Source organism: Chroicocephalus ridibundus, chromosome 2, assembly GCF_963924245.1.
Source record: "Chroicocephalus ridibundus chromosome 2, bChrRid1.1, whole genome shotgun sequence".
NCBI lineage: Eukaryota > Metazoa > Chordata > Aves > Charadriiformes > Laridae > Chroicocephalus > Chroicocephalus ridibundus.
Genome location: NC_086285.1, coordinates 112,583,558 through 112,609,323, shown reverse-complemented (window position 1 = coordinate 112,609,323; position 25,766 = coordinate 112,583,558). Strand labels below are relative to the sequence as shown.

The following is a 25,766-nucleotide window of genomic DNA, read 5'->3' as shown; positions in this document are numbered from 1 at the left end:
ATCAGCCTCGTAATCCCCGATTTCGAGGATTATGAATATTAGACAGAGATGAACAAGAGTTACCAAATACTTTTTTCAGCTGCACATAGATGCGCATGGATATATTTTCCCTTATTCGGACAGCTTCACGGACAAAGAAGTAATTTTCCAACAATACATTCAGCTAAATCTTAAATAACTCAGCATTTCAGCTCTAACTGAAGAAGATGTGTCCTATACTTTAGAAGAGGTTGGTATTTTCACATGGCAGGTCGTATCTTAAAACAAATCTACTGAACATATGCAGAGACTGGAGACTGTGCCTTATTTCCATGATTAAGGATTAATATTACTTTATCTTAAGTACGTTTTAAAAGAAGATTAAATATATAAGGGGAGGAAAAAAAAAAGAAAATAATTTACTTATTAAACTTTAAACACCATCTGAAGTATTTCAGCAAGTATAATATTTTTTCCCCACAGTGTTTCTACCCTTTTATGTTTCTGTCGAAATTAAAATTAATCTAGGCTGACGTGGTCCATTCCAGACTAATTTCTAATTCTATAGGCTGGAAAACCCTTAAGCTTGGTGGAGAAAAGTTGCCCAAGTTCAGTAACTGGAAAGTGCAAGGAGATAAACCGGGGAAATACATTTGGTGGAGAGAAGTTGCAGAAGTTCCGTAACTAGAAAGCGCAAGGTGATAAACTGGGAAAATAGATGGAAGTGCAAGAAATAAGAATGTCGGTCAGAGATTGTGACCGGGGACCTGAGTGAGCCAGGAGGAGATGACGAAAGAAAAGCTTAGTGGAAGGAGACCAGAAAACTCAAAAGAATAAAAAGTAAATCAAAGAATCAAAGGAAGGAAGATTTCGGGAAAAAATGATGACTCGAATAAAACAGAAATAGAAGATAAGACTCAAAAATGTTATTTAAGTGACAGAAATGAAAGTAAATAAAAGACAAGTAAAATATATAGCCACATAGTGGGTTTTGTTGTTTGTTTGTTTGTTTGTTTTTTTAATAAAGTTTGTTTTATTTAACTTTTGACTCTGATTTACTGGTGGTTTGGCTGGTTTTAGCTTAAATACTTGTAGATTTCCCCCTTTTCTTTTTTCCATTGCCTGGACACAAAGAATAAATATCCCTCAACACTTTCCAGAAAGATACACCTACGCACATACACACAATTTAAAAAGGTGACAGGAACAGTAAGCCAAAGTGGTTACACTCAGAAATATTTAATTTCTATAAGAAATTAATTCTCATGAACACATGATAATATGAAATTCAGGAGAAGCGTAATGCAATACGACACACGATATGGGGAAACTACCCAAAGTTGTAAGAAAGCATTTTCCTCTGAAGAACGATTGCTGCCATCAGTGATGCAAATTAGATGATTTAAGTGTCTAGCTAATCACACAGGAATTAGTCTTAATCAAACAGACGTTTTTAGACGCTAAAAGGAGAGAATTAGGATGTCTCTCCACTGCCGCTCTCGACATCTAGAAAATGGCTCTGTTTATCCTGTCAATCACTTTTCCTGGCACAGAAGGGGCAGCAAAAGTAAAACACAGGAAAACAACCAGGGTAATTGTGTATCTGGGACGCTGCACCCAAATTCCCAATGAGTGCTTCCCTCTCTGCTGCCACCTCCAGCACTTTTAAGAGCATCTTTAACTCACACCTGGGCATTTATTGATGTTTCATTCTCACACTGTCCTTTTAATTCTCCCCTACAAAAATGACTGACAGCCTTACCTAGAGTGGGATTTCCTACCTTTTACGCTTACTATATTTATTGTTCAGCTCTGTTTTTGCTGGCTTCACTGGATCCTTACACGGTCAACGTAAACTAAGCCCACGCAATTGGCATGGATCCCCACCAAAAGACAGTGTGTTAGTGTCTTAGACTGACAGAAACTGGGTGAAAAATGGTGAGGGGAAGTAGAAGAGCCTGGAGAGACACGATATAAATGTAGGAATTAAGGCATGAAATACAAATGCTAATCAGATCTTTTCCACTTCTGTACTGTAATACTTTGTGAAGATGGCTTCTTCACCAAGGGATGAGAGATTTGAAACTATAGCTAAAAGCCCAGAGCTCAAAATCACCCTAATTCTCACCCAATTCCTTGCCATGTTTTATAACTCTGTCAAGTTACTTTGATTGCATTCACAAAGACCCCAAGTTTGGTATAATTCAAATCTGTCCCACTCTAAGCAATTTTTGGAAACCTGACTTTGACCTGTTTATAACTCATATCGTATTTATTAATGACATTTTGCAATAACACTAACTTTGCACCATCCTTTGTGCTTCTTTTCCTTTAGCTTAGGTGTCAAGATTGTGTAGTAGCACCATGGGTATCTCTGTCACTTGATACTACTATAATCACACCAAATAATTATAAAGCAAAATGAAAAAAGAATGCAAAGTGGATTAATTCAGTGCAGGTTCTATACTAAATGAACCTAGCCTGTGAAATGCAGTGCGGCAAGATACCGTTTTGGTAAGCCCTTCAAAGATTCTAAAAATGGATCGGCATCTATCCTAGCTAAAATAAAAGCAAAACAGTGAGTCGTCATAATTAGGACAGGTCAGGATACGCTTTCCACAACACAACTGTAACTCTGCCTTGCTTCTCCCTGCTAGAACCAGGAGTAGAAAGTTCTCCTCTTTATACAGCTTGCCTTATACACAGACTGGGTGAAAATCTACATCAACAGAAACCTCATGCACAAACAGATGAAACAAGAGGGTTTTCTTTAGTTTTGTCTCCTTCCCTCCTCAAACTAATGGTTAATGGAAAACACCAGTAAAAACTGCTACAACAAAAGTTGTACGTCGACTTGTAGAAACTGCTTGGTACTGTCACTATGTGGCATGCAGTAATGAAGAGTTCACCAGACGATTTTGAAAGTCCTGCCTCCTCTCTTCATCTTCTCAGTAAAGACAAAAAAGGATGACAGCCTGAGAGGTCACCCTAAATCAGAACCTTAGACTCTCCACAAACTCTTCTCGGAGAATTCAAGAAAAGTTTAATACATTTCTTTTCTCAGGGGATGCACCAATGGCCATAACTATAGGCAGGACACAGAAATGGATATTTAGAAGGAGACCTGTCTACAAACCTTTTGACATTATGTCATTCTACAGCTAACGCACTGAAAACTACATGTTTGGTGTCAACCTGTTGCTCAGCCAAATCACAGCGAGTCCTTCAGGTAAGAAAGAGTACCAGTTTCTGTTAACCACTGTTTAGACATCAGACTTGGGATTGAAGAAGAACCTGAAATATCTACAAGCTCTTCTAAGGAAATAGGAAAATATGTAAATTGAGAAGTAAATCCAAATTGCTATGAAACTACCCTGGCAGAACAAAGTCAAGATTAAGATTGCCTGGGAAACCACAAAAGTGTCAAAATCTTTGGATAAGAACTTCATAGAGGCCATGTAATCTCAGGTGTCACTATACTCAGCGTCTAGATTTTCCAATGCTTTTATTTAGGGAACTACGTTGATTAAAATGGCCTGAATTCCCATCAGCTTTGACAATGGATTTGTCAGGAGAAGAATTATGCCAAAGTCAGCAGCAGATAAGGCAGTATAACTTCAGGACCTCTTTAAATGCCTCCTTTTTGTTAGTAGTGTCATGGTACCAGCTTACTTTCTAAAGGATACTCTTCACACTGTTGCCATCAGAAAAGATGAGAGATGAGTCCATTTGACTTTAGCATTGTGTGATATTTTTTTATACTGGTCTGAAGGAGAATCAGGTAAGCAGGAAGAAGAATGATTCAAGCACCATTAGTGCTTGGAAATGCAGACATTGGCCATCTCATCCAACAGGCCACTATTAGGTGACAAAACACACCTCAGATAATCTGTGATTGCATCCTCACTGCAAATTCCACCAACAGATCACAAACCCTTAAAGTTTTGATATTGTTATACAGCCATTTCTGCTGACTTTCAAGGACCCACTCCTTTACACAGACAACAGGCCCCTTACATACACCAAGACTGTAATACTTCTGAAATGGTTTCCATCTTTATAGGTCTGCATAATTGTTTTCATATTTTAAATTGTAAAAGTTGGATTGGTATGGGATACATAGATGCTTGAATGCCTGATGTAGATAGTTATTCGTCATCTCTAGCAGTAAGCTTTTTTAGTCATTTTTCCTAAGGCAGTTGTATAAAGTTGGGATGACAGTGATGATTAAGTAAGTGCCTACAATACAGTTGGATGAAAAATCTGAGACAAAATTTAATTCTCAAAAGTAATTACAAATCCAGATCTGGGGCACAGTCTATGATAGGATGGCTTTGGGCAGGGAGGGAGGCAGGGGTGCGTTCTGAAAGCTCATTTTTCACCCAGACCACATCAGTATTCCAGGAGAAATAATGACATCAAAAGGTTCCCCCGTTACCACTATCAGACAGCCCTGCTGCACCTTGGGGCAAGAATGGCATCATGGCTGGAAGCCCTTCAGCACCAAAGGCAGCATATAGTGCAATGAATCTCAGTATGGATTACAAGTTAGGTGACTTAATGAGGGGAAAATGCTCAGGACCTCACCTTCTACTACACAAAAGCTTCGGCATTTACTGTGCCCACCACACATTCTGAAGAATGAAGCAACGAACATCTTACCTTGCATCGTTGTTTTTGTGGGTTCTGAAAACAGAGGAATGAGCAGGAGGTAGATGAGGTAGACAAAGGAGAGCCCATTGTAACGGAAAGCACAGGCTGCAACGAGAGGAAAGAAAAAGAACACATTGCTTAATCAGCCTGGGATAATCAAGTTCAATAGCGCAAAGCATTTCCCATTTGAGTTTCCTGTTTACCTTACCAACTTTTCACCACTTATTTAAACCATTTCTACGCAAGTATTCAAGTTTATGCTTAAAATAAATAATAAAATTAAATACCCTTCTGAAGTATTTTCACAGTAATATATATTTTAATTTTAGCAAAAGATGCATCCAAGCTACAAAGACTTTGTCCAGAATGATGGACAAGTTAGTTGTTACCTAAACTTTTTACTTTCCTCATACATAAACTCATGAAACCATTACCAACAAAAATATATAGGGATGCATAAATCAATATTTAGTGTCTCTCTTTAAGAAGTTACATACGACTTCATTATATTACAATTAAGGATTATCAGTAAATAATTAAGAAAAATGATGATGCATATTTAGATGCCAAATCACAGCATGCCTAATATCACCAGTTACCCTTAAAATAGCAACGTCTTTAAATTACCACAGAGGCCCTTGCATTTTACTATCACCCATTTGTTTGCTCTTACAACATTTTTCTAGTGCAAAGATTGTGAACTAAAAATGAAAGAGGGCTTCACAGCAACTTGCAACTGGTGTTACACACGTTTTTCTAAGAAATGGAACTACTCTACTAGCTTTGTCTAACATTTCCTTTTCTATTTTAAAAATTTAGCGTAAGTGTATTTTCCTGAAAGTATCCAGGTCAGACAGCCATTACAACAAGCACCAATATTGCTACAACCAAGGTGCATTTTTTCCAAAGAATGTCACGGATATTCTGTGCTGGAAGAGGAGTCTACGGACTTCCATACAAAAAGGATAAAAACAACAAAAAATGACAAAGTAATCTGTAATTCCACTGTGCAGCAGATGTTGAAATATTCTAAGACCTACCACAGTCAACCATTCGTGTGAGAAAGCCAACTCTAGAGGAGTCAGGAGATGAATTAATCTCTACATTTATTTACTCATGGAACGTAACTAGTATCAATTAAGTCTTCTCAGCTATATCTAAAACAATTTGGTTTTGGAGGACAGATACAGTCTTAGTCCTGCCAGAAACATGTATTGCGAAAGAAAACAAGTTTCTCCACTCACCACTTTGGGAAATTTCATGGAGACTATACTGGCAGTGAGTTAACAACTTAAGCATTAATTGGTCCTCATCCTCATCACATCTGTCCATTTTAGTTATAAATACAAAACAGAGAAGTCTATTAACAAACAAAACCACACAATAGCTATAATTTTTGTTCCCCAAACTAACCAATGCTTTGAACAACTCATTAAATTTCCTTAATTACCCTGATATAAAGACTCAGGATTTATGCTCCACGTCTGCAGCTTAGCCAAGAAATGTGTGAACTTTATGGGCGAGTCTGGCAAGAAGGAAGGACAAGAAGCATCTATGCTCTACTTCTAAACTGATATGATTCTGCAAACAGCCTTCAAAAAAAATCTGCCGAGGACTAAGAAAGCCATCGAATCTCGACAGAGGGTTTTCAGCGTGAAATCCAGAAAGCTTAAGAACAGCTTCACAGAATTTAAACTCAGATTGCTCCTTAAGCTCCCTTTATAGCCACAGTTTTTAAAGGCCATCCAAAGATTTACACATATACTTCAAACCAAGAAAAAATGCAAGATAACATAAATAGGACCTATCCCACTGGGAATTGGGTAAGCAATTATCAGAGGTTTAAAGCGAATGTACTTGAGAAGAGGGAGTCAGCCCTGCTATTACGTGCCTACTCTCTGGGTGCTCTGCAGAGGAGCACAGGATGTGCGATGGCCATTAGTGGCCTTCTTGGAATGAATGGCAAAGAGGACACGCCAGAGATCAGGACAAATCCATAAATCAACCTTTTTGCAAGTTTAATTTGGGATGGAAAGAAGTTCTTTGGCATTCATAGAAAAAGGTATGATAGTGGTTCAAGCCTGATGTAAAGCCTGAAGGCTTTTCTACTTCAAGGGGAAGGATCAATGTTCTCAGTCATTCTGGTGTCAGAATAATACTATTAGCAGATAATACTATTATCCAGTTATTACAGGGATCATGTCAACCAGCTTTTAATCACGTTAAACAGCTTACTTGATTTCAGTGCAATATTATACACATTTACTTCTTCAGAATTGACCTTGCTACACTTGCTGTAGAGCACCTAGCACCGTTTTCTCAGTAGAAAGATAGAGAACAGCAACTGTGTGCTTTAGATACCCTCCTTTACTATCTGCATGTCAACGAGTGCCTCACTAACAAGTCCACGTCAAATATTTGGAACCCCTATATACATCGAAGCGTCCTCCAGCAAACTAGTAACCTCGGCTAGACATTTCCTGTAAAACCTACGTTTATTTAAGCAGTTCCAAGAGCACCAGCAATACGTTTCTCAGAATTAATAAATTATAAACCCCAAAACTTAGCTGAAACATTTTTACTATTCTCTACTGCAACGATTTCACTGTTTTTATTTTGTGTTTATCTCCATTCATCTAGTACATTTTGCTGAAGAGATCAGTGCCTTACCAATCTAATCTGCCACAGCAAAGAGCCATGACTGAACATATTTTTAGCAAGATAAAAGATTAGAAAACAGCAGCTGCACTGTATTTACATATTTACACTGCACTGCAACATTAGTTGTCAATGCATATATTCCTAAATTCTGATACTCAAGACTATCTAGAACAAGTTGCTGGGCATAAAATCAGCTTCAGTTTGTCACTGGTACGACGACAAAGGATTATCCAAAAGAGCAAATGAACCCATCCTCTGCACTCCCTCCAGCACTCAAAGGTCTCCTTTTGCAACGGCAGCCGTACACAGATGTCCATCACAGTGGAAAGTCCCAGTCAAGGTCAACGGAATTTCATCAACAGAAAAAGCACATACACAAATGAATTTTTTGGCAAACCAGGTGGTATAGAAGTTTCTGGATATTTGGGTTACCTTGGTCAGTTTGAACTGTCAAAATTAATGTAATTTTAGCATTTCAGGCTTGTTATCTCTTCTCGAAATTGTCTAATCGATTAGCGAAATTAATTTCGGAGGAATTACTCTTGAACTATATTTACCTCAAAATTTACTGCTTTCTCTTTCTAGACCTGAGGAGACTATGTTCTCAAAAACGCTTTTTTTCTCTCCACAACTTCATAAACTGGACTATTAACAGAGATAACTTCTTCATACAAACCTTCTCTTATATATATATATATATTTTTTTTTTTTTATATAAAGTCCTGCAGAAATATAAAAATATTTTGAAGACATTTGTAAAAAAGAAGTGCTTCCTAAGCTTGAAAGTGTTAATTTTATTAGTATCCAGGAAACCCTTCAGTTTCTTAGTTTCAGAAGTATGGGTTTGCCTAAAATGAACACTAAACAAAAAGCTTAAATAGGTAAATATACTATACAATGCAAAGTCCAGCTACACTTCCTTCTCTTCAGTCTTTTCTTTAAGCCACATTTCTCACCATGTTTTCTAACAGTCTCTGGTAACAAAACTCCAGAAATTATTTTTTCATTCTGTGAAGCGCTGCTGCTGTTCAGAGTCCAAGGATAGCAGTAACACACAATTGTGAAAAGACACAAAACCAAAGCCATCGATATACAGCATATGAGTATATTAAAAGCAAACTTAGCTTTTTTATAATCAGCTGAAGTTCTTTAGGGCACCTTCCCTTGGGTGGCAAGAAAAGAATGCTTTGTAACATGTAAGACTGACTTCTCATTCATAAGCGATTATTTGAAATATTTCTCTTTTAACGCATAGCGTGCTAAAAAGATACTACCTTTAACGACAGGATCAGAATGTCATCTAAGAAAAAGTTATGATGATTTCATACATTTCTATGCCACAGCAGTCAGAAAGAAATATATATAGTGAAAAGAGTAACATGCAGATGTATCGAATTTTCACAAAAGACTAACATGCAGGTTATTTGTAGCAAAAATTGATAGCTGTACAATGTTTCGTCTTTCTGGCATCCAGTCATTTGTTCAAACAAATTAAAAATTACAGTCACAGATGATAACTGATGTTTTTCTTTCACCATGTCAGTGAGTGTATTCATAATTCACTAATCCTGCTACACGAAAAACATATCTTAAAAAAAAAAAAAAGAACATGCATAAAGAAAAAGATCTCTAAAGCCTGCTCTGCTGACATATTCTGGGACTAACAGAGAACAGAAATCAGCTCTGAACACTTACATCTTGCAAGGAAGAACACACATTCTGAAATATTTTTACAAGATTTGTTAGGAAGTGAGTGCAATGATTACTCATACAGGTAAAACTACTCAGGTAAGAGGATTAATTTTATTATAATACAAAATCTTTCCTATTATGCTACAATCACGAGAGCAAATAATTGCATATAAAGCCTTAAAAGAAGTCCCCTATGCTGAGTAGTGTTCTTAACATATTGATCCCTAATTTCTATTAGAGGATCAGAATATTTTAGGTTTAAGAACAGCTCCTTAGACAGCCTTACACAAGAACTGAGATTTTTTCTTTTTGAAATTAAGAAGAACTGACACTACACCTGGGAACTTACAGATTGCTAATATTTTAAGGGCTGCTTGTATATTTTTTGGCATAGTCAATAAAAATAGTCAATATTTCAGCACTAAAAGAGGACATTTATTATTGTATGTTGCTTTTTTCTAAATTTAAAAAAAAAAAAACTGAAACGTGCATTTCACTGAGATTTCACAAACTTACTGTCTAAAACTCTGTGAAAAGGACATACTCTTAAGTGAGATACCTTTCAAAATTATGTTGCCTTTTCCTATATCAGACAATACACTTTTAATTGCGCCAGACTGCAGTATATACATGCTCTGTACACATGCATTCAAAAAAAGAAAAAAAAAAAAAAGGGACTCCCAGACAGTCCACAATTTATGGCTTCTTAAGGAACACAAATGATGTCTGCTTACACTGTTTTAGTTTGAACCATATCTTTAACGCAGAACCAGAAAAAAAAAATTTCAATTTTTTATTACAATAAAGTTGAAAAAATAAATTCATTCTTAATATAGATATGTACAGTATGCACCATAAAAAACTGAAACGGAGTCTTAAAAAAAAACCCAGAAAATTGTAAATCACGTGACATTGTGTAACCTTGTCCCTCTAGATTTTATTTTTCATTATTATATGGTAGCCAAACAAGAATGCTTTTGAACTTGAAGAAATCTACTACTGCTTCTTAGACTCACCCCAAAGTTTTCACATGTGGATACTGGGGTTTTCCAACACCAGAATTCTGCTGCTGCTACATGTTATTATTTCATATTTATAACAACAGTTCTTTCCTTTCTTCTACCTAAAGAAGATAATTTGTATAGAATTTTTATTTTACCTGTTAAATAAGAAATACTGGAGGCCAAAGTGGGTGGTGATAGAGGAATTTGCACTGAGCTTGATCTTGGAAAGGAGAGGGAAAAAAATAGCCTCATAAAAGATGTGTTTAGTTTAATTCTACAAAAATTTTAAGAGGTATTTAATCCAGAAGTGGAAACTACCTGTTCAAAAAAATAAGTCTTTAAGACTGCAGACATAGTACCAAAGGGCTACTGATTTCTCGTTTGTAACCTAGAATTGTGTCAAAAGCCACAACAACAGAAAATATGAAGGACAGGTGAAGACAGAATTAGCCACCCGCTCGCTATTTCTGAATTTATTTCACTAAAAAGGCACTGTCATTATTCTTAACAGAATCATGTATTGCTTGCTATACCCTTTTCTGTTCAACAACTATGTAAAAACAGGTTTTTCTACGTATTTCTACTGTAGGTTTGAGAATTTTATACATCATTCTTAGCATTATCCTCTCCAGACTGTGTTCATGCTAATGCATTAGCATGAGAACGAACTGATTCAGTCAACTACAATGAAGTCACGTGTCTGCTACCTCCTGCAGGATATTGCATAGTGTTTGCATCCTATTTTAACAACTTTACAGCTTCAAAATTACTAAGAACGCTATGCTAGAACATTCAGTATTGCTACCTTTACACTAAAGTTTGGTTTAACGCTTGTGCTTATTTTTCCAGTGGCAAAAAAATACATTCAGTGAAAAGATTCATCGGAAAAAGTGCTGCTAAAAAAGTGTCTAACACTGAGCAGGCAAGGGGTGTTGCCTGAAAGACAGAGCTGATGTTATTCGCACATTCTTACACCTAGCTGATCTGAAATAATTCTCTGAAAGCAACGGACCAAAAAATGAAAGGGAAAGGGAATCGGTGAAACCTCTGTCTGGCCTCTGTTTCCAGGAGGCCAAATGTCCAGCTCTTAAAGCCAGAAGAATTCAGCACCACATTCCTGTCTCTAATGCTATAATTTTTCATGGTTATCCCATGGTTAATTGCAAAATTTCTACCAGTTACATCCTCAGAATTCTGAAAACACCCAATTAACACCTAATTCAGATGACTAAAACAGGCTACAGAAGACAGCCTTTGCTACTAGGTATAACATGTGAACAAGACAGTGGTATACACCCAAGATGAAAAGCTTCTGGTACAAAAGCCCAGCCTAAGAAGTTACAGTAAAAACAACTGCTAAAGCAAATACACCTTCTTCTCCAAACCAAGGTGCTCTACAAGACCATCCACAAACGGTCAACTCTTCCAGGAGGTTATACAGTTAAGATTCCTCTTATCAATAAGGCACTGCCCTAACGACATGATCATTACGCCTTTCCACTTGTGCAGCCCTCCAGCAAGACATTTATCAGCCAGTTCCCATATTCTTTAGAATATTCAAAACTGGGGGATGGTTTTTTTTAATTCATTATTTTTTTCACCCCAAAACATCTTAGTGGACACCAAAAGCGGCCTAACACCAAGGCAAGTAGGTCCTGCATTAGGCCGTATGGACTTATCCTTCAGGAGACTAGATTTGCACTAGAAAGTCAGCCGATAGCAACAAAAGTACCTGAGAGCAAACTGAGCGCTGTTTCTAAAAACATTAGTACTAAATTCAGTTATCCTCCCATACAGGCAAAGGCATGACAGAATCAGTGACACGGGAGAAGCTAACCCACCTGCAGCAACAAAGGAAATATCCTCCCCCAAAAATATACACTTCCCCGCTAACTTGAAAAATATTGCCTTGTAGCAGCACTCCACCGCAAAAACCCCAGAAGACCTTTCTTTTCATTCTCCAGTGCAACCAGCTTACATGCAGAAACACAAGCCACTGTAGTTTCTCCTTACGTATATACATTCCTATATGCCAAGGCAATCCACTCCACAGATACAAACATAAACACAGCGTTCCTTCCTGACAAAGCAATAACAATTCAGAAGTTTTGAACAACATTTTAAACCGTGGCAGAGTGGACTATATGGACTATACAAGAGCTCAGTAAGGAATAAATGTAAATGTTAAGAGGTAAGGTGATTTAAAATTTACAAAATAAGAATTACACTGAATAAAGGATTTTTTCAAGGAAAAGGAGTTAATCCTTTAAAAAAATCAAAACAAAATAAAAAAAATTAACACCTCCAGACAGACAAGTATTTCCAACAGTGTGATATGGACAGTAGAGGTCAAGACTGCTGAGACGTCTGTTTTACTGCTATTTGTATCTGCAGAAAGCTTTTACGTTTAAAGCTTTTTTACTTTTTAGTAACGCTCTCTCTTAAAATCACCAAGTAAATGTAAGAAGAAATGAAAACAGAATTTTCCTCCTTTTTCTAAGAGTTCATGCATGCAGCATTCTTTAACCAGAATAAACACACACGCATTCACACAAAATATTAGCAAACTGCCCTCCAGTATTTCCTTACAGTTCCTGGTGCCTTTGCCCCTGGGGTCAGGGGTGCACTTGCGGAGAAAGCCCACCTAACCTCACACGGAAACCAAAACCCCAAACTGCTCTGTCGTCTGACGAGCATTGTTTACCAAATAAAGTATTAAATAAGCTCAGTCACTGCTGGCTGAAGAAAATGATCCAGTATTAAATAGTCACAGAGCAGAATCTCTCAGAAAGACGATGGAGCAGTAACTCTTGTCTCCTCTATAATGTCATGAGCCAACAACTACTCAGGTACAAGGAGGAGCAAACCTCACACCTCTTTTTCAGCTTCCAGACACAAGTGCAAATCTTACTACGTCTCTGTGGGTTCCCCGCTTTTACCTGACGTGGCCACGACTGACCAAATGCAGTAGAAATAATAAAACAAGTAGATGAAAAATTAAATTTGTTGTGATGAGAAATGTGTACTATTAGTTTCTGAAGAAGAAAGGAAAGTTGTACTACTTCTATAAATGGCTATTTTTATATCATTACACTTCTTGACATTTCAAATTTACGTTTCAGAAATACAAACTTTGTTTCAGAAATTTTTCCTCCAAAATTCTTTACAATAACAAGGAAACAATTGCCACTCATTGTAAAATTAGATATCCTGTAAATAACCTATTTTTAAGAATAAAACTCTAAAAGTGACCAAAAATGTCCCTCTTCAAGAACTATGCCTTCTAATAATGACAAGCATCTGATAGGCACAGAGCCCAGTGAACTTCAGCTATCTATGAACTTTACGTCTTCTTACTGAAATTCAGGAGTTGTTAAACTCCGGGCATAGTTTTGCTCTCACTCACTTCTGAGTAATTCCTCTTAAAATAATGATCATGACAGATGAGATTGGAATTAAACACCGTTGTGCAAGACAGTCAAGTCAAATGCAAGTAATCCTATCATTCTTTCAAATTAACGGTTATAGCCTACGGCGTGCAGTGCAGCACCACAGAGAACCGTGTCAACTCAGGACAAGTTACCTCCTGCATCAACAAACGCTCCTTTCCACATTAAACAGCTCTGCTGATAACCCCATGCAAACATATACTACTGTCCATCCTGCTCCTGAGCCAACATTTCAACGTGGTGCTGCACATATCTAGTGTGCACTACACCCGGACAGGAAACTTTTTTTCTTTTGGGGAAAAAAAAAAAAAAAAGAAAGAATTCTTTAATAAACAGATAAATACTATGCGTTTGGTTCGTGTCAGCACTTCTGCAATCACATTTTTTCACTGGTCAACGCTCACCAGGAGAGACGACTGCTGGACAGTGAATGCTTTTGAAAGGGTTTTGGGGTGGGGTTTTTTTTTTTTTTTACTCCGTCTTTTTTCCCCTCTTTCTTCTCTTTCTCAGAGCAGCTGTTTCAGTAAGTTTTCTCTACCTCAGAAACCATCTGGAACCGTTTTCAACTTTGTGACAAATATTGTCTGGGGATTGAGTGCAGGGAGAAGAGAAGACAAAACACCTTGTTCGCCTCTTTCTTTCAGCTCTTAGGTACAGGAGCTATGCTCCCCAGCTGTCTTTGACATGAGGAAAATCATAGAATCATAGAATCTTCATGGTTGGAAAGGACCCTTAAGATCATCGAGTCCAACCAAACAATCTCTGCCACTAGAGCATGCCCTGAAGTGCCACATCTAGATGTTTCTTAAACACCTCTAGGGATGGTGACTCAACCACCTCCCTGGGCAGGCTGTTCCAGTGCCTGACCACTCTTTCAGTAAAGTAATTCTTCCTAATATCTAACCTAAACCTCCCCTGCCGCAACTTCAGACCATTCCCTCTGGTCCTGTCATTATTCACCTGGGAGAAGAGGCCAACACCCACCTCTCTCCACCCTCCTTTCAGGTAGTTGTGGAGGGCAATGAGGTCTCCCCTCAGCCTCCTCTTCTCCAAGCTAAACATGCCCAGCTCCCTCAGCCTCTCCTCATATGACCTGGTCTCCAGACCCCTCATCAGCCTGGTAGCTCTCCTCTGGACACGGTCCAGCACTTCAATGTCCCTCTTGTACAGAGGGGCCCAGAACTGAACATGAGCAAAAGACCTCAGGTGTGAGCATATCACAATCATCACCTTACTCAGAATAATTTATTTTAAAGGAGTATCTACTCTCACAAGCAAATCCAATGTCAACATGCTTTATTGATGTGACTAAGTACACAAGTATTTCCAAAGTGAAAAACACGATGAACACCATCATCAGTAATTTTTCCCATTAGAAAGATGTGCTTCACATTGTAACTCACTTTAAGCTCAGTGGCAGACTGGAACTAAATTAAGACTTTCTACTATCTCCTAGATTGTCTTAAGGTTTTGACATTTCTACATTTTGTTGGCAATCTCTTACTCAACCAATGAATTTGAGACAAGGTTGGGCATTTTTTGGTTGTGTAGTTTGATTTATGATTTTTTGACACTTCTTTACATATATATCTTTCAGTTCAAATCTCTTCCTTCACAGTGATTAAAGCTCATCGCAGACACCTCTTTCCCCTCCACTCATGTAACTCATACAATTAACACACGCCAAAGTAAGCTCCACTCAGAAAACAGTGGTCCTACCTCTGTCCAAAAAAACTCAGTTGGCAAAGAGTCTCCCTTTTTTTAGATAAAAAAAGATGGCAAATCTGGGATCTATATTGTCCCTAGGCTTTACGATCAGGACAGCATGCCAGCCATCGAAGTAGTGAGCACTCAACTTCATGAGCTCATTTCACTGAAGTCACAACATTTTGCACCGTGTGTACACATATATTCATTCATTGGTCTGGGAAGAGGAAGAAGACAATCGTATTCCTCCACCAAGGCAGCTGCCTGTGGAAGGAAGACTGTCCGCGTTCTCATCCCAGCTCCAGCAACAGCTCTTCTGTCTCCAAGCTTCTCTCTCTAGGAAAGTAACTGGGAGCTAAAGAAATCACTCTGTTCCTCATTCATTTTCATGGGATGAGAAAAGCGTGTTCCTTGCCCCCCGGACATCCGGAGACAGCAGCCCGGTTGTGCTGTTACAGTTGCATAACCCTGGCAAGACTCAAACTAAAAATAACAGCAAACGCAGAACACAGATGAGGACCAAAAGTCACACAGTGCTACTGCTAAACACAACATCAGCCAGATGTGGAGACAGTTGTGTGACAGAGAGATCTCCACAAGCAGAAAGGGACCAAGACCTTCATTTACAGCTGCTAAGAAGCTATCAGACATGAGGAACAGCTACTCTGTCAAACGCTTCCAGCGACTAGAAGGGAAAATTTCGGCACGTTACCAATCTCCCACAGCCATCCACACTCACTGTCTTTTGAAACACATAAATCACCGTAAATCAATTGACATAAGATGCAGAAAGAATCGAGTTGTCTTTTTTTTTTTTTTTTGCCAGCTGTTCCTTACGCTGACACCAGTCCTAAAAAACTCTGAGTCAGATGAAGGATGTGGCAAAAAAGCTAACCCAGACAAATGCCTCTGAGAATATAAATATAACTAAACATCAGAGAGGTGTTAACACTAAGAAATATGAGCATCATTAGTGAAGTTACAAATACGAATGCAGTGTTTAAAACTCTGCCATTATTTATGCCAGTAGAGGAAAGGATAGATAAACTTCCTTTCTTCGTCCATCACTGAAAAAAAGCTCTCAGAGGGTAGGTTGCAACTGCACGCTATAAATCTGGGTGATGAAGGAGCACTTCAGACAGTGCTACAAAGCCGCACTGTTTACCAAAGGAAACAGAATTTTAAAAATAGTTATCTCCAGGATATCTCTCAATTGCGTAAAGCAGATGCAAGCCCCTTGTTCTTGTAACGTCACTATGCCAAACCAATGTTTCTTGTACAAAATAATAAATCACTTTTTTGTTTGAAGAAGAACTGTGCATTTCTTTCTCTCCTTAAAATATGCTAAGTAATTTTCTCTTATTGTGAAGAAGTTTCTATCTACTACAAGAATCTACTCAGGAATGCCATGAATTGCCTTGTAAACTATTTCTCATAACTAGGAACCAGGAAAGGATCCTGGAGAACCCAAAGAATCACAGAATTGGGGGAGGTGCTGTGAGACTTTATAACTGCAAATCTGGTTTGATCACTAAGATTGCTTATTCTGGAGATGTAGTACTTAAATCCATCTGACTCACAAAGTTATTTCACATGGATATGACCATGACTTCTGCAAGACAGATTCCTTCTGGGACATAGGCGTTTTAATATGGGTTTCAAATGGAACGCATACCTAGCATTGAGTGAAAAAACATCTATCAGTAGTCCTACCACTGAAACAGGACAATGGCCTTGTCCAGTTTTCATACAGAAAGACAGAGTGCACATAGTCATTTAAGAAAAGATAAAATGTCTTCATTGTGCATTTATTCCGAGTAGAAACATTCCCCAGAAAGCACAAGGCACATATGCTAAGGCTGCATCTGTTTCTACACACATCATTCAAGACATTTTCTCTGCCCCCAAAGTGTTGCCATCAGTTCAGGTTGCCAAATCTCTGGAACTTGTGGGAGGCCTTCTTCCACATGTCAATTTTCTATTACATGGCGTCTGTAGCAATGTTTTCTTCCCCTGGAATATGACTTGTAGAAACTCCCCCAGACCTTTGATAAGCTCCCAGCCAAAGTTTAAAAGCAAGACTGGAAATTCGAAATGATTTAATACCTCTTTCATGTTTATATAACAAACCATTGTGTCCTCGTCCAAGAATATTTGAATGTGGGAAGTTAAGAAGAAGTTTAACTTGAAGAAAACTTCCCACGCAGTTAGTAATTCTAATCTGTTTATATCTAGGCTCAATATAAAGTCTGACTACATATTTCTTTGGAGTCAAGCCACTGTCCTGAAGATACCCATATTCAGTATCCCATCAGCATAAGAAGTAAAGCAGTTGCATCCCACCAAGGAAATTAGGGTTCTGGGTTCACCACTACATAACTTCTAGAGCTCTCACCACAGCCAATCACAAAGTAAAGGATTGTTTGTTGGAGGGGAAGACAGAGATAAAAATTTGTCATCATTAGGCATGTTCTGAATACATGAAGACGGGTACAGGTAAAGTTTAGGGTCGCAACACAAACCTTCATTCTCAAAATGCAACGGCATGCTTTTCTCATTTGAAAATAGAATAAAACAAAACCCAAACAAACAAACAAAACAAAGCCACCTAGCATGTCTCTAATTGGGAAAGATCTCAAATTTGGAGAAATGAGTCCATTGAGAATTTCAGAAGATCCGTTTCTTGAGAAAGAGCCAAAGTATACACCCTGGAGGATTAAAACTAAGTGAAGGGCACATTAAATTTTATTTAAACATATCCTCAAAAATTAAGATACAAACACCAAGCTGTCTTTCAAGTTAAAAAAAAAAAAAAAAAAAGAAAAAGTGTTTTTCTTTGCATTCTCTACAGGGAATCCAATGATCCCTTACTGACAAGGGTTCTATATACAGTGAAGATAACAGCAGTAAAGACTTGCATAATCCTTACAACTTTATTTATGAGCACTTCCATCAGTATAAAATTTTATCTGTTCAAAAAAGTCTTTTTGTCAGTAAACTGACAAAAATTTCTACCAGTTGAGAAAAACCATGGATTTCAAAGAGGTCTTTATGAGTAAATTGACCAGAATTAGTCTTGGATGAAGTGTGTAGCTCCAGAAAAGAAAGGTGCCAGAATAAGTAAAGGGCTGGGTTTTGTCTGAACAGAGAGGATTCTCTTCATTAACAGCTAGATCAATGTACAACAGCCAGTCAGTTTGTCAGGAGTATTCCTGTTTGTCACGCTAGAAAAATAACTAACTTCATGCTTTATCACATGCTGTTAAGTGATGCAAGTGGGAAGATGAAGCTGTGGAAAGACAAATAGTAGCCACTTACAAGCTTGAGAGATACCCAATACGTTGCTTTGCTAATGTGTTATCGGGTCAAAAGAGGAAAGTTTATTTACCACAGAGGCAAGAGAAAGTTCTTCCTAAAAGTAGTAGTAATAATAAGATTAAGTAATTATGAAAAGGATTGATGGAAATAAATTAGTTGTGGGTTGGGGTTTCTTTTAAACCAAGAAAAATGAAAACTATTTTTCAGTTTGAAAAGGGAAAAATAGTGCCTGAAATAGGAACTTTTTCCTGCTTTATTCATTCCTATGAGATTCCCTCTTCCCCCACCCCCAGCAATTAACGATCCACTTATAAAGCACTTCAAAGGGGCATTATATATAGTTCATTTGGAATACTCAGTGTTCCCACAAAATTTTCTTGTTTTTTGCCACCGAACAATTTTGAGAACTATATTTTTTTTTAATCTAAAACTTCCAAGTTATTTCATTATAGCTACAAGAAAATACACCCTTTAAAAAACAAACAAAAAAACCCAAAGAAACCAAAAACAAAAAACCCAAAACTGCCTTCTCTGCTCTTTGATCAGAATAAAAGCATACCAGCAACGAAATTCACATAACTCACCATCGTACCAATTGCTAGCATAAATGAGTTAGGACCCTGCTACCAACTTATGTTCAAGCAAGCCGGAGGCAGTGTCATTTCATAACCAGAAAGCGACTGTCAGCATGACTCCAAGCATTTTCCTTTGTTTAGGGCATCACGGTCTACTCATAAAAAAAAATATCGCTCCTCATTAAATAATAGAGTATGCCATTGCTGCCCACAGAGTTCTACCAAGTCTGAAGATGATCAGGATTCCAATTCTGGAACAATTCTAGGAAAATCCTGCCTGACTTCATTCCCCAATAAATGTTCTAAGGTAAGGACTTTGAGATGACTGCTAAAAACCACCCAGAAATCCTGCTCACCCATTTTCACCTTGTATTTTTGTACCTGTAAAAAAAAAAATGGGAAAACATTCTGTAGTGTGTTTGGATGCACACACATCAGTTTCCACACTGTCTATACGTTATTTATCATACCAGCAAAAAGGTCTTGTTTGGGGCTATAAGAAAAGGAGGTGTGAGGATATTTTCACTTCAACAGTTAAGCTGAAATTAATATCTTATATACTGGAGGAAAGACCAACGTCTGAAAAACTCAAACTACTAGATACTAACAATGAACGCCGAAAGTAAATTTCAGAGATAACACGTGTAGAGGAACCACTGAAGATAAGAAAAAAAGGAAGAGACTGATGGGAGAGTGCAATGCGAAGTTTGGCATTCAATCTCAAGGACATCTTCCCTTTCCAATCCTGTTTCTCAGTGACTGAGGGTTTATTAGGACAGCCACAGTGCCTAACCAAAGTCCACTGGAAAACACTTAAGACTTCCATTTAGCCTCCAACTTGAATCGAAGAGGAGAAGCAGAGCAGCTGTGACTGACAGCCGCTATCTGGATGTCGTACAGTGGAAGGGTGAAGGATGAATACCCCACCTCCAGCGACACAGGCACGCTTTGCCATCAACAGCACGAGACTCATTTGCACCCCACTCGGACTTGACAGTCGTGGAGTCGTTGTCCTGCTCAACTTTACCAGCCTTTGAAACAGCCCTTTGCTGCACCCCAGCCAAGAGCCACGTGCAAAGGTGTCAGCTCCCAGACCTTGCTGCCTCCACGCTGAGCAAATCCCAAGTAGCACTGTACGTGGGGCTACTGGCACCAACACTCCTCCTCCTCAGCAGCTGCCACAAGATTATTTAACAGCTAAGACGGTTCTGCTGGCATGGAAAAAACGGCATTGTTTTCTTGATGGGCAAACAAAGCAATGGAGCATGTTAGCCTATGCCTTCGTATTTAGGGACATGTGTTTTCTTTGGCAGCAAAGCTGAAGGAATCCTTTTGCCAAGTGTCCTCTGTGACTCGCAAGCCACCGCCACAGTCGTGCCAGCACAGCTGCTTGTGGTGCTCAGCACTGGCATAACCAAAGCAGGGAGCAACCTGTGAAAAGGGCAGAGAAGGGGTGACCAGGAACTTGAGAAACTCACTACTGGAGAAAACAGTGCAACTCTGTGCCTAAAACATACAAATAAACTATCTGTAGCTCTTAAAAGGCACCTTGTCCTGTCACCATCATAAGCACATCATGGCACTTCACTGCTGAGAAGGTGGAGAGGAGAGAAACTTTAATTATCAGCCAGACACACGCAGAGTTATCTTTCTAAAACCTCATGGAACAGAAAAAGTACGTGAAAATCTTTCCAGTAATGAAGATTAGTATCTTCGTTACTGGAGTGTAACGTGTGTGGTAGTGTGATAGGGCCTACCCAAGCACATTAAAGGGCAGACAACTTCAGTAGGCAAGACTGAGTGGGAAAAAGAGAAATATCCTTACCAGGTTTATACAAATAGGAAACCAAACCACAGAAAATTACTTGACTTTGCCACATTTAGACGACAAAGTAAAGTCATGTAGCAAAGTGGCCCCAAGCTCCCAAACCTAAACCTGCAGTTCCAAGAGTGCAACCTCTCCACAAAATTATATTCTTGCCTCTCTTCCAAAGTGGTGGCAGATGTACATACAAGCAAGAGTTTACTCCAAAATCCATCACTTTTTAATCACACTAAGTAACAGGGAATCCTGAGTAACAGACAGAATGACTCTCCTGGTCATACTTGCACTATTTTTCCAGTTGTTTTCCCCTTACTATTTGCCTCATTTTCTGCTCGAAAACATCATGGACTGAGTCACTAGTTCTAACAAGGTTTGTGCTCTTACGCTGTGCTGACCACGGCAGCATCTGAACACCTTTCAGGAAAAGATGTGCCAAATACAGCCATGTCTTTTGAGATAACGGAGGTGGTAAAGGGACACAGCCCCAGTGCAGAAGGACAACAGGATTTCCACCTTCCAATCTGACAGACTTAAGGCACCTCAGCTGCCTCCAAGCACATTCATTAGCAGCCTTACACAGGATCTTAAGAGGGGATGGCCCTGTAGCCACAAACACCTTCATTCAAATAGAAAAATATTTGTGAGAACATGTTTGTTAATAGTAGACTGTATTACAGGAAACCATAAATCTAATATTAGTGCCTCAGAATTCTCAGCCCTATCTTGTCTCAAACCTGTGTTTATTCCTGCATTATGATTAAACTCACCAATTTTTGGCGCTCAAAAAAAAAGTGCAAGTTGATACTCATTTCAGAAAATGGTGCCTTTGCTTTCCTGGTGGTCTTGCATTTTAATCCAGCAGGTTGGCTTAAATTTGAAGTGTAGATATCACTAAACTAATATATCAACTTTTAAGGGAAGATTTGGTTTTACAGAAATACTTTATTCCAAGCCATGAGGTGCTTTTCTTCTTCCTGTAAATTAGCAGAGTCATTGAGGTCTCTCTTTCCCTTCACTTCACCTTACTCTCTTCACTCAAATTCACACAGCAATCCCAGAAAAATCACATTTCCAAATTAAAGGATAAAATTCCAACAAACATTAAACAATGATTTGAAACAAGCTCATCACTGCCTTCATTGGTTAATCATACAAAATCTGATGCTTGGCTTCCCTGAACTACAAGGAATCACCAGGATCCCCAAGGAGCTCATCCAAATGAGCACCGTAATACCCTAATCCTGTATTTCTGTCCTCTTTCCCAAGGACTCTTACAGTAAGGTCAGATAAATTCATAAACTTTAACAACGTCCACAACCTAGTAGCTAAACTTGCCTGTGCATTAGACAAAATCCATTGCGTGTCCATAAACCACCGTAACCTGATCAACCACAGGGACTCAAAGTCCTTCATACCAAACTATTTCTGAAAACAGGAACAACCGACTAGAAATCAGTCCTTTAGAAATACTTTTGCACAATGCTAAGTGACCCTGAACCAACAATATTAGATCTAAAATACGACCACCTCAAAATGTCTGTGAATACTGTTTTGTTTGTGGGTATAATTTTTATAAAGCAAAGAGATTTTTAGTTCAGCTCCACTTATTGGCATGGCGAGACAAGAGCGGGCACGCCATGCTCTCACACTCTCAGTCAGCAGACCATCAACTGGTAAATTTGCTTCTTCCAGCCAAAAGTGCATGGAATAAAAAAGCAGTTCCAGGAGGAGCCAACTAGTGAATGGGTTCATCCAAAAATGGGAGCTGTAGCCCAACATATCCCAAAGAAGAAGAAATGTTATTTTTGTGTCTGGAAGACAATTTGAATTGAGCTGGAAAGGAATACTTCTGATCTCTGAAGTGCTGTGTGAACTGTATCCTGCATTGCACCGCCTAACAAGGCTGCTTTTGTTGATGTCGATAAGAGAACACGGATAGCAAAGTGGTTGATATGCTTGCCCATATGAAGTTACAGTTTTAACTCCAGATTTAGAAAAGCACACAACATATTTATGATTATGCATGAGACAGACTCCTAATTCAATTTATACATTTTTGTTAATTTAGCTCATCTCTCCTGCCAAAGATGCAACCATTTTCATGAAGATGAATGTCAACCTGGTAAGCCAAAAGCCATTTATCAGCTTTTAGCTAAGAAATATTTGAAGAGCTTAAAAAAAAAAAAAGGCAAGTATTAAAATGCTGATTGAAACGAGCATGAATGGTTTGATTATTACATGGAGTCCTGGAGTGGGGAGAAGGGAGCACATCCTGTTTTGTGGTTAGGAAAAGTTGGCAATCTGAATCTGACCCCCACCCTTTTTTGTGTGATCTCTGGATAATAAATCTGACATTTCAGAAGAAAGCTTCCATTCTCCTCCAAAAACCCTGTGCAGAGGAGTAAAGAAAAGTGGGTCCTCCACTCCATTTTTTTTTCAGTGGTCCACAGGATTTCCAAAAATAATACCCTGCCCAGATGTTGAATCAGACTTTCAGTTTATTTGCAGGCAGGAGAATCAGTAGATTTCAAATTAGCTTCAGATGCTGTGAGTGAGGAAGCATCACTTCCCTCCAAATTCAACATCTGAAAGGGTTTTTTTTGCATTTTTATGCTTATTTTTAATAAAATTGTAGGCCAAGAATTAACAGTTGAGCTCTAAATCAATGCTTTTTTCAAGATCAAAACTTCTGGAGTCAAAAAAATCCTTAATCATAGTAAAACTTGGGTGCTAGTGGTACCCAAACATTCCACCTGAGCCACCTGCACTTCTTATTTCACTGAAAAAAAAAAAAAAAAAAAAACAACTCACAAGCAAGACTGTAGAAGCTACACATGGTACTAAAAATGGCAGATCATCTCAGACACAATAATGAAAATGTATCTGTAGTTCTAAGTCAGTTTTCCCTAGTTCAGCATCAAAAGAGTTACTCTTGACCCCTTCCAATCCTGCATTTTCTATCTGATTACCAAATTTAGCGTCAGAACAGGGCAAAAAGATGCAGCCTGTATCTCTAATGTTTTATCACTGTACTCAGACTTTGATAAGGTGGGAGGGGGTGACAAAAATCCCCCTCAAAACAATAAAAAACCTGTCCACCAGGTAGGCATACTGTGCTACTGCAACATGGGAAAGGTTTGCCTCAGGAAGAGTACACTACATGGTTCAAACATCTGCTATTTCTTTTTAGTCAAAGCACATCCGGAGCACACAAAAATACAATTGCAGCATATTCTCAAATATCTGGATGCTTCTATTAGAAAAGTTTATGTCTGGGAAATGAGGATTTAAAATAAACTTTGAGCCAATTCCTAAAGCCCTTAACCTGGGCAAACTTCCATTCACCAAAGTACAACAAAAAGTCAAATTCTTCTCTTTTTTGTTAGGTTTATACAGATTTAAACAGATTCAACCACATTTCTTGAATTCAGATCTGTCCATCTGAAAGTTAAGACCATCTGGTGCTAACGGAGAAAGAGTAAAACTCTAGTCCTGGATTATTTCAATATGAAGCATCAGGTTTGCTACGAGTATAGCACCAAAACAACAAAAACAAGGCATTAAATTAGCACTACAATCCTGCCATAATTTTGTTGTTCTTGAACTAGCCTGTTTGTCTCTATTATTAATCCACTTAGGAACAACAACAAAAGGACAAAGATTATTCTTTGGAATACTATCAGAGACAAGATCTTCAAAAAGATGTTCTTGATGTGTTTTCACTCAATCCATTTCTCTATAAACACTCAAAAGTCACCCACATTAAGATCCTGGTCACCAGAAAGCAACAGCTTCTCTGGTTCTATTTTGACTCTTCTGGATACAGATGAGAAGTGCACGCGTCTCTCCTCCATGCCCCAGGCACACTCTGTCCTCAGGCTTGGGGGCACAAAACGCCCCACCACAAACACCATCATGCAAACTCAGCTAGGTGTAAATGTGTAAATATGCACTGGCAAGGGTGGGTAGTTTTACAGTATGCATCCATATAGCTGAAGGAAGATTCAAGGAGCCCAGAGTCTGGACTACTGATAAATCTCAGGGGACTTCGGAGAAGCACATGGCTATTTTATGAAGAAACTAAAACGAAAATTCAGGATGCTTTTTTGGAAGGGGGAGAGTGATGTTCAGATGCAGAGCACCAAGGTTATAATAAGCAGAAATCAATTCTGCATGCTGCACTTAAGCTATTCTTGGAACCCTTTTTTTTTTTTCCTATTTGTTCTTGAAACACAACCAGCAGCACCACGAAAGAAACAAACCCCAAAGAATATCCCTCTAATAAAACATAAAAATAATATACTGATACACGTACATGTGCTTGCACACACCCCACACTAAAACAGCATATTGATGCCCTTGCATCAACATATTTTAAGTAGCCTGACAATATGCCTAGGTGTCTCACGCAAACAGTAATCAGCCTGAATCAATAATTAAGAGTAGCTGGAATTACACAATATTTCAAGCATATCTTATCCCTATGGTAAATGTTGGTTATCTCAATATCTGGAGATCAAAAGTTGTCACTTAGCATGTTAAGAGCGATGGCTGACTCCATCCTTCCAACTCTACCTTGTGCTGATAAGCAGGTTGGTTTCCTCCCCCCACCTTGCAAAAGTTCTAATCTCCGTAACACCATTACACATTAACACTACACATTTTGTGCGGCAAACAAGATACCTGCATTGCTAATCATCTTGCTGTACACAAACAAGATTCTTACACAAACTACTGTAGTTCCAAGGCAATCACAGTTATTATTCTTTTCAGTTTGTTCTCCAGAAAAATAGTGACCTCAAACCACTGGCTTTCTCTTCACAGAAATACCAAGTGTCATGATCTCACAATGCGAGAATATAAACCTTTATATGCATTCCAAAAGCCCCAGCCCCCCCCCTCC

At 38.5% G+C, this 25,766-nt stretch overlaps 1 protein-coding gene across 2 annotated transcripts in view; it reads right to left on the bottom strand.

Annotated features, from left to right (window-relative positions):
- Window positions 1–25,766, bottom strand: part of PIEZO2 (piezo type mechanosensitive ion channel component 2) — a 320,283-nt gene that overhangs the window by 256,214 nt on the left and 38,303 nt on the right. For both annotated transcript variants that reach the window (XM_063326530.1, XM_063326531.1), the window contains exon 2: window positions 4,642–4,737. In XM_063326530.1, the coding sequence (XP_063182600.1) occupies window positions 4,642–4,737 (96 nt within the window). The remainder of the gene's footprint in view (window positions 1–4,641; window positions 4,738–25,766) is intronic.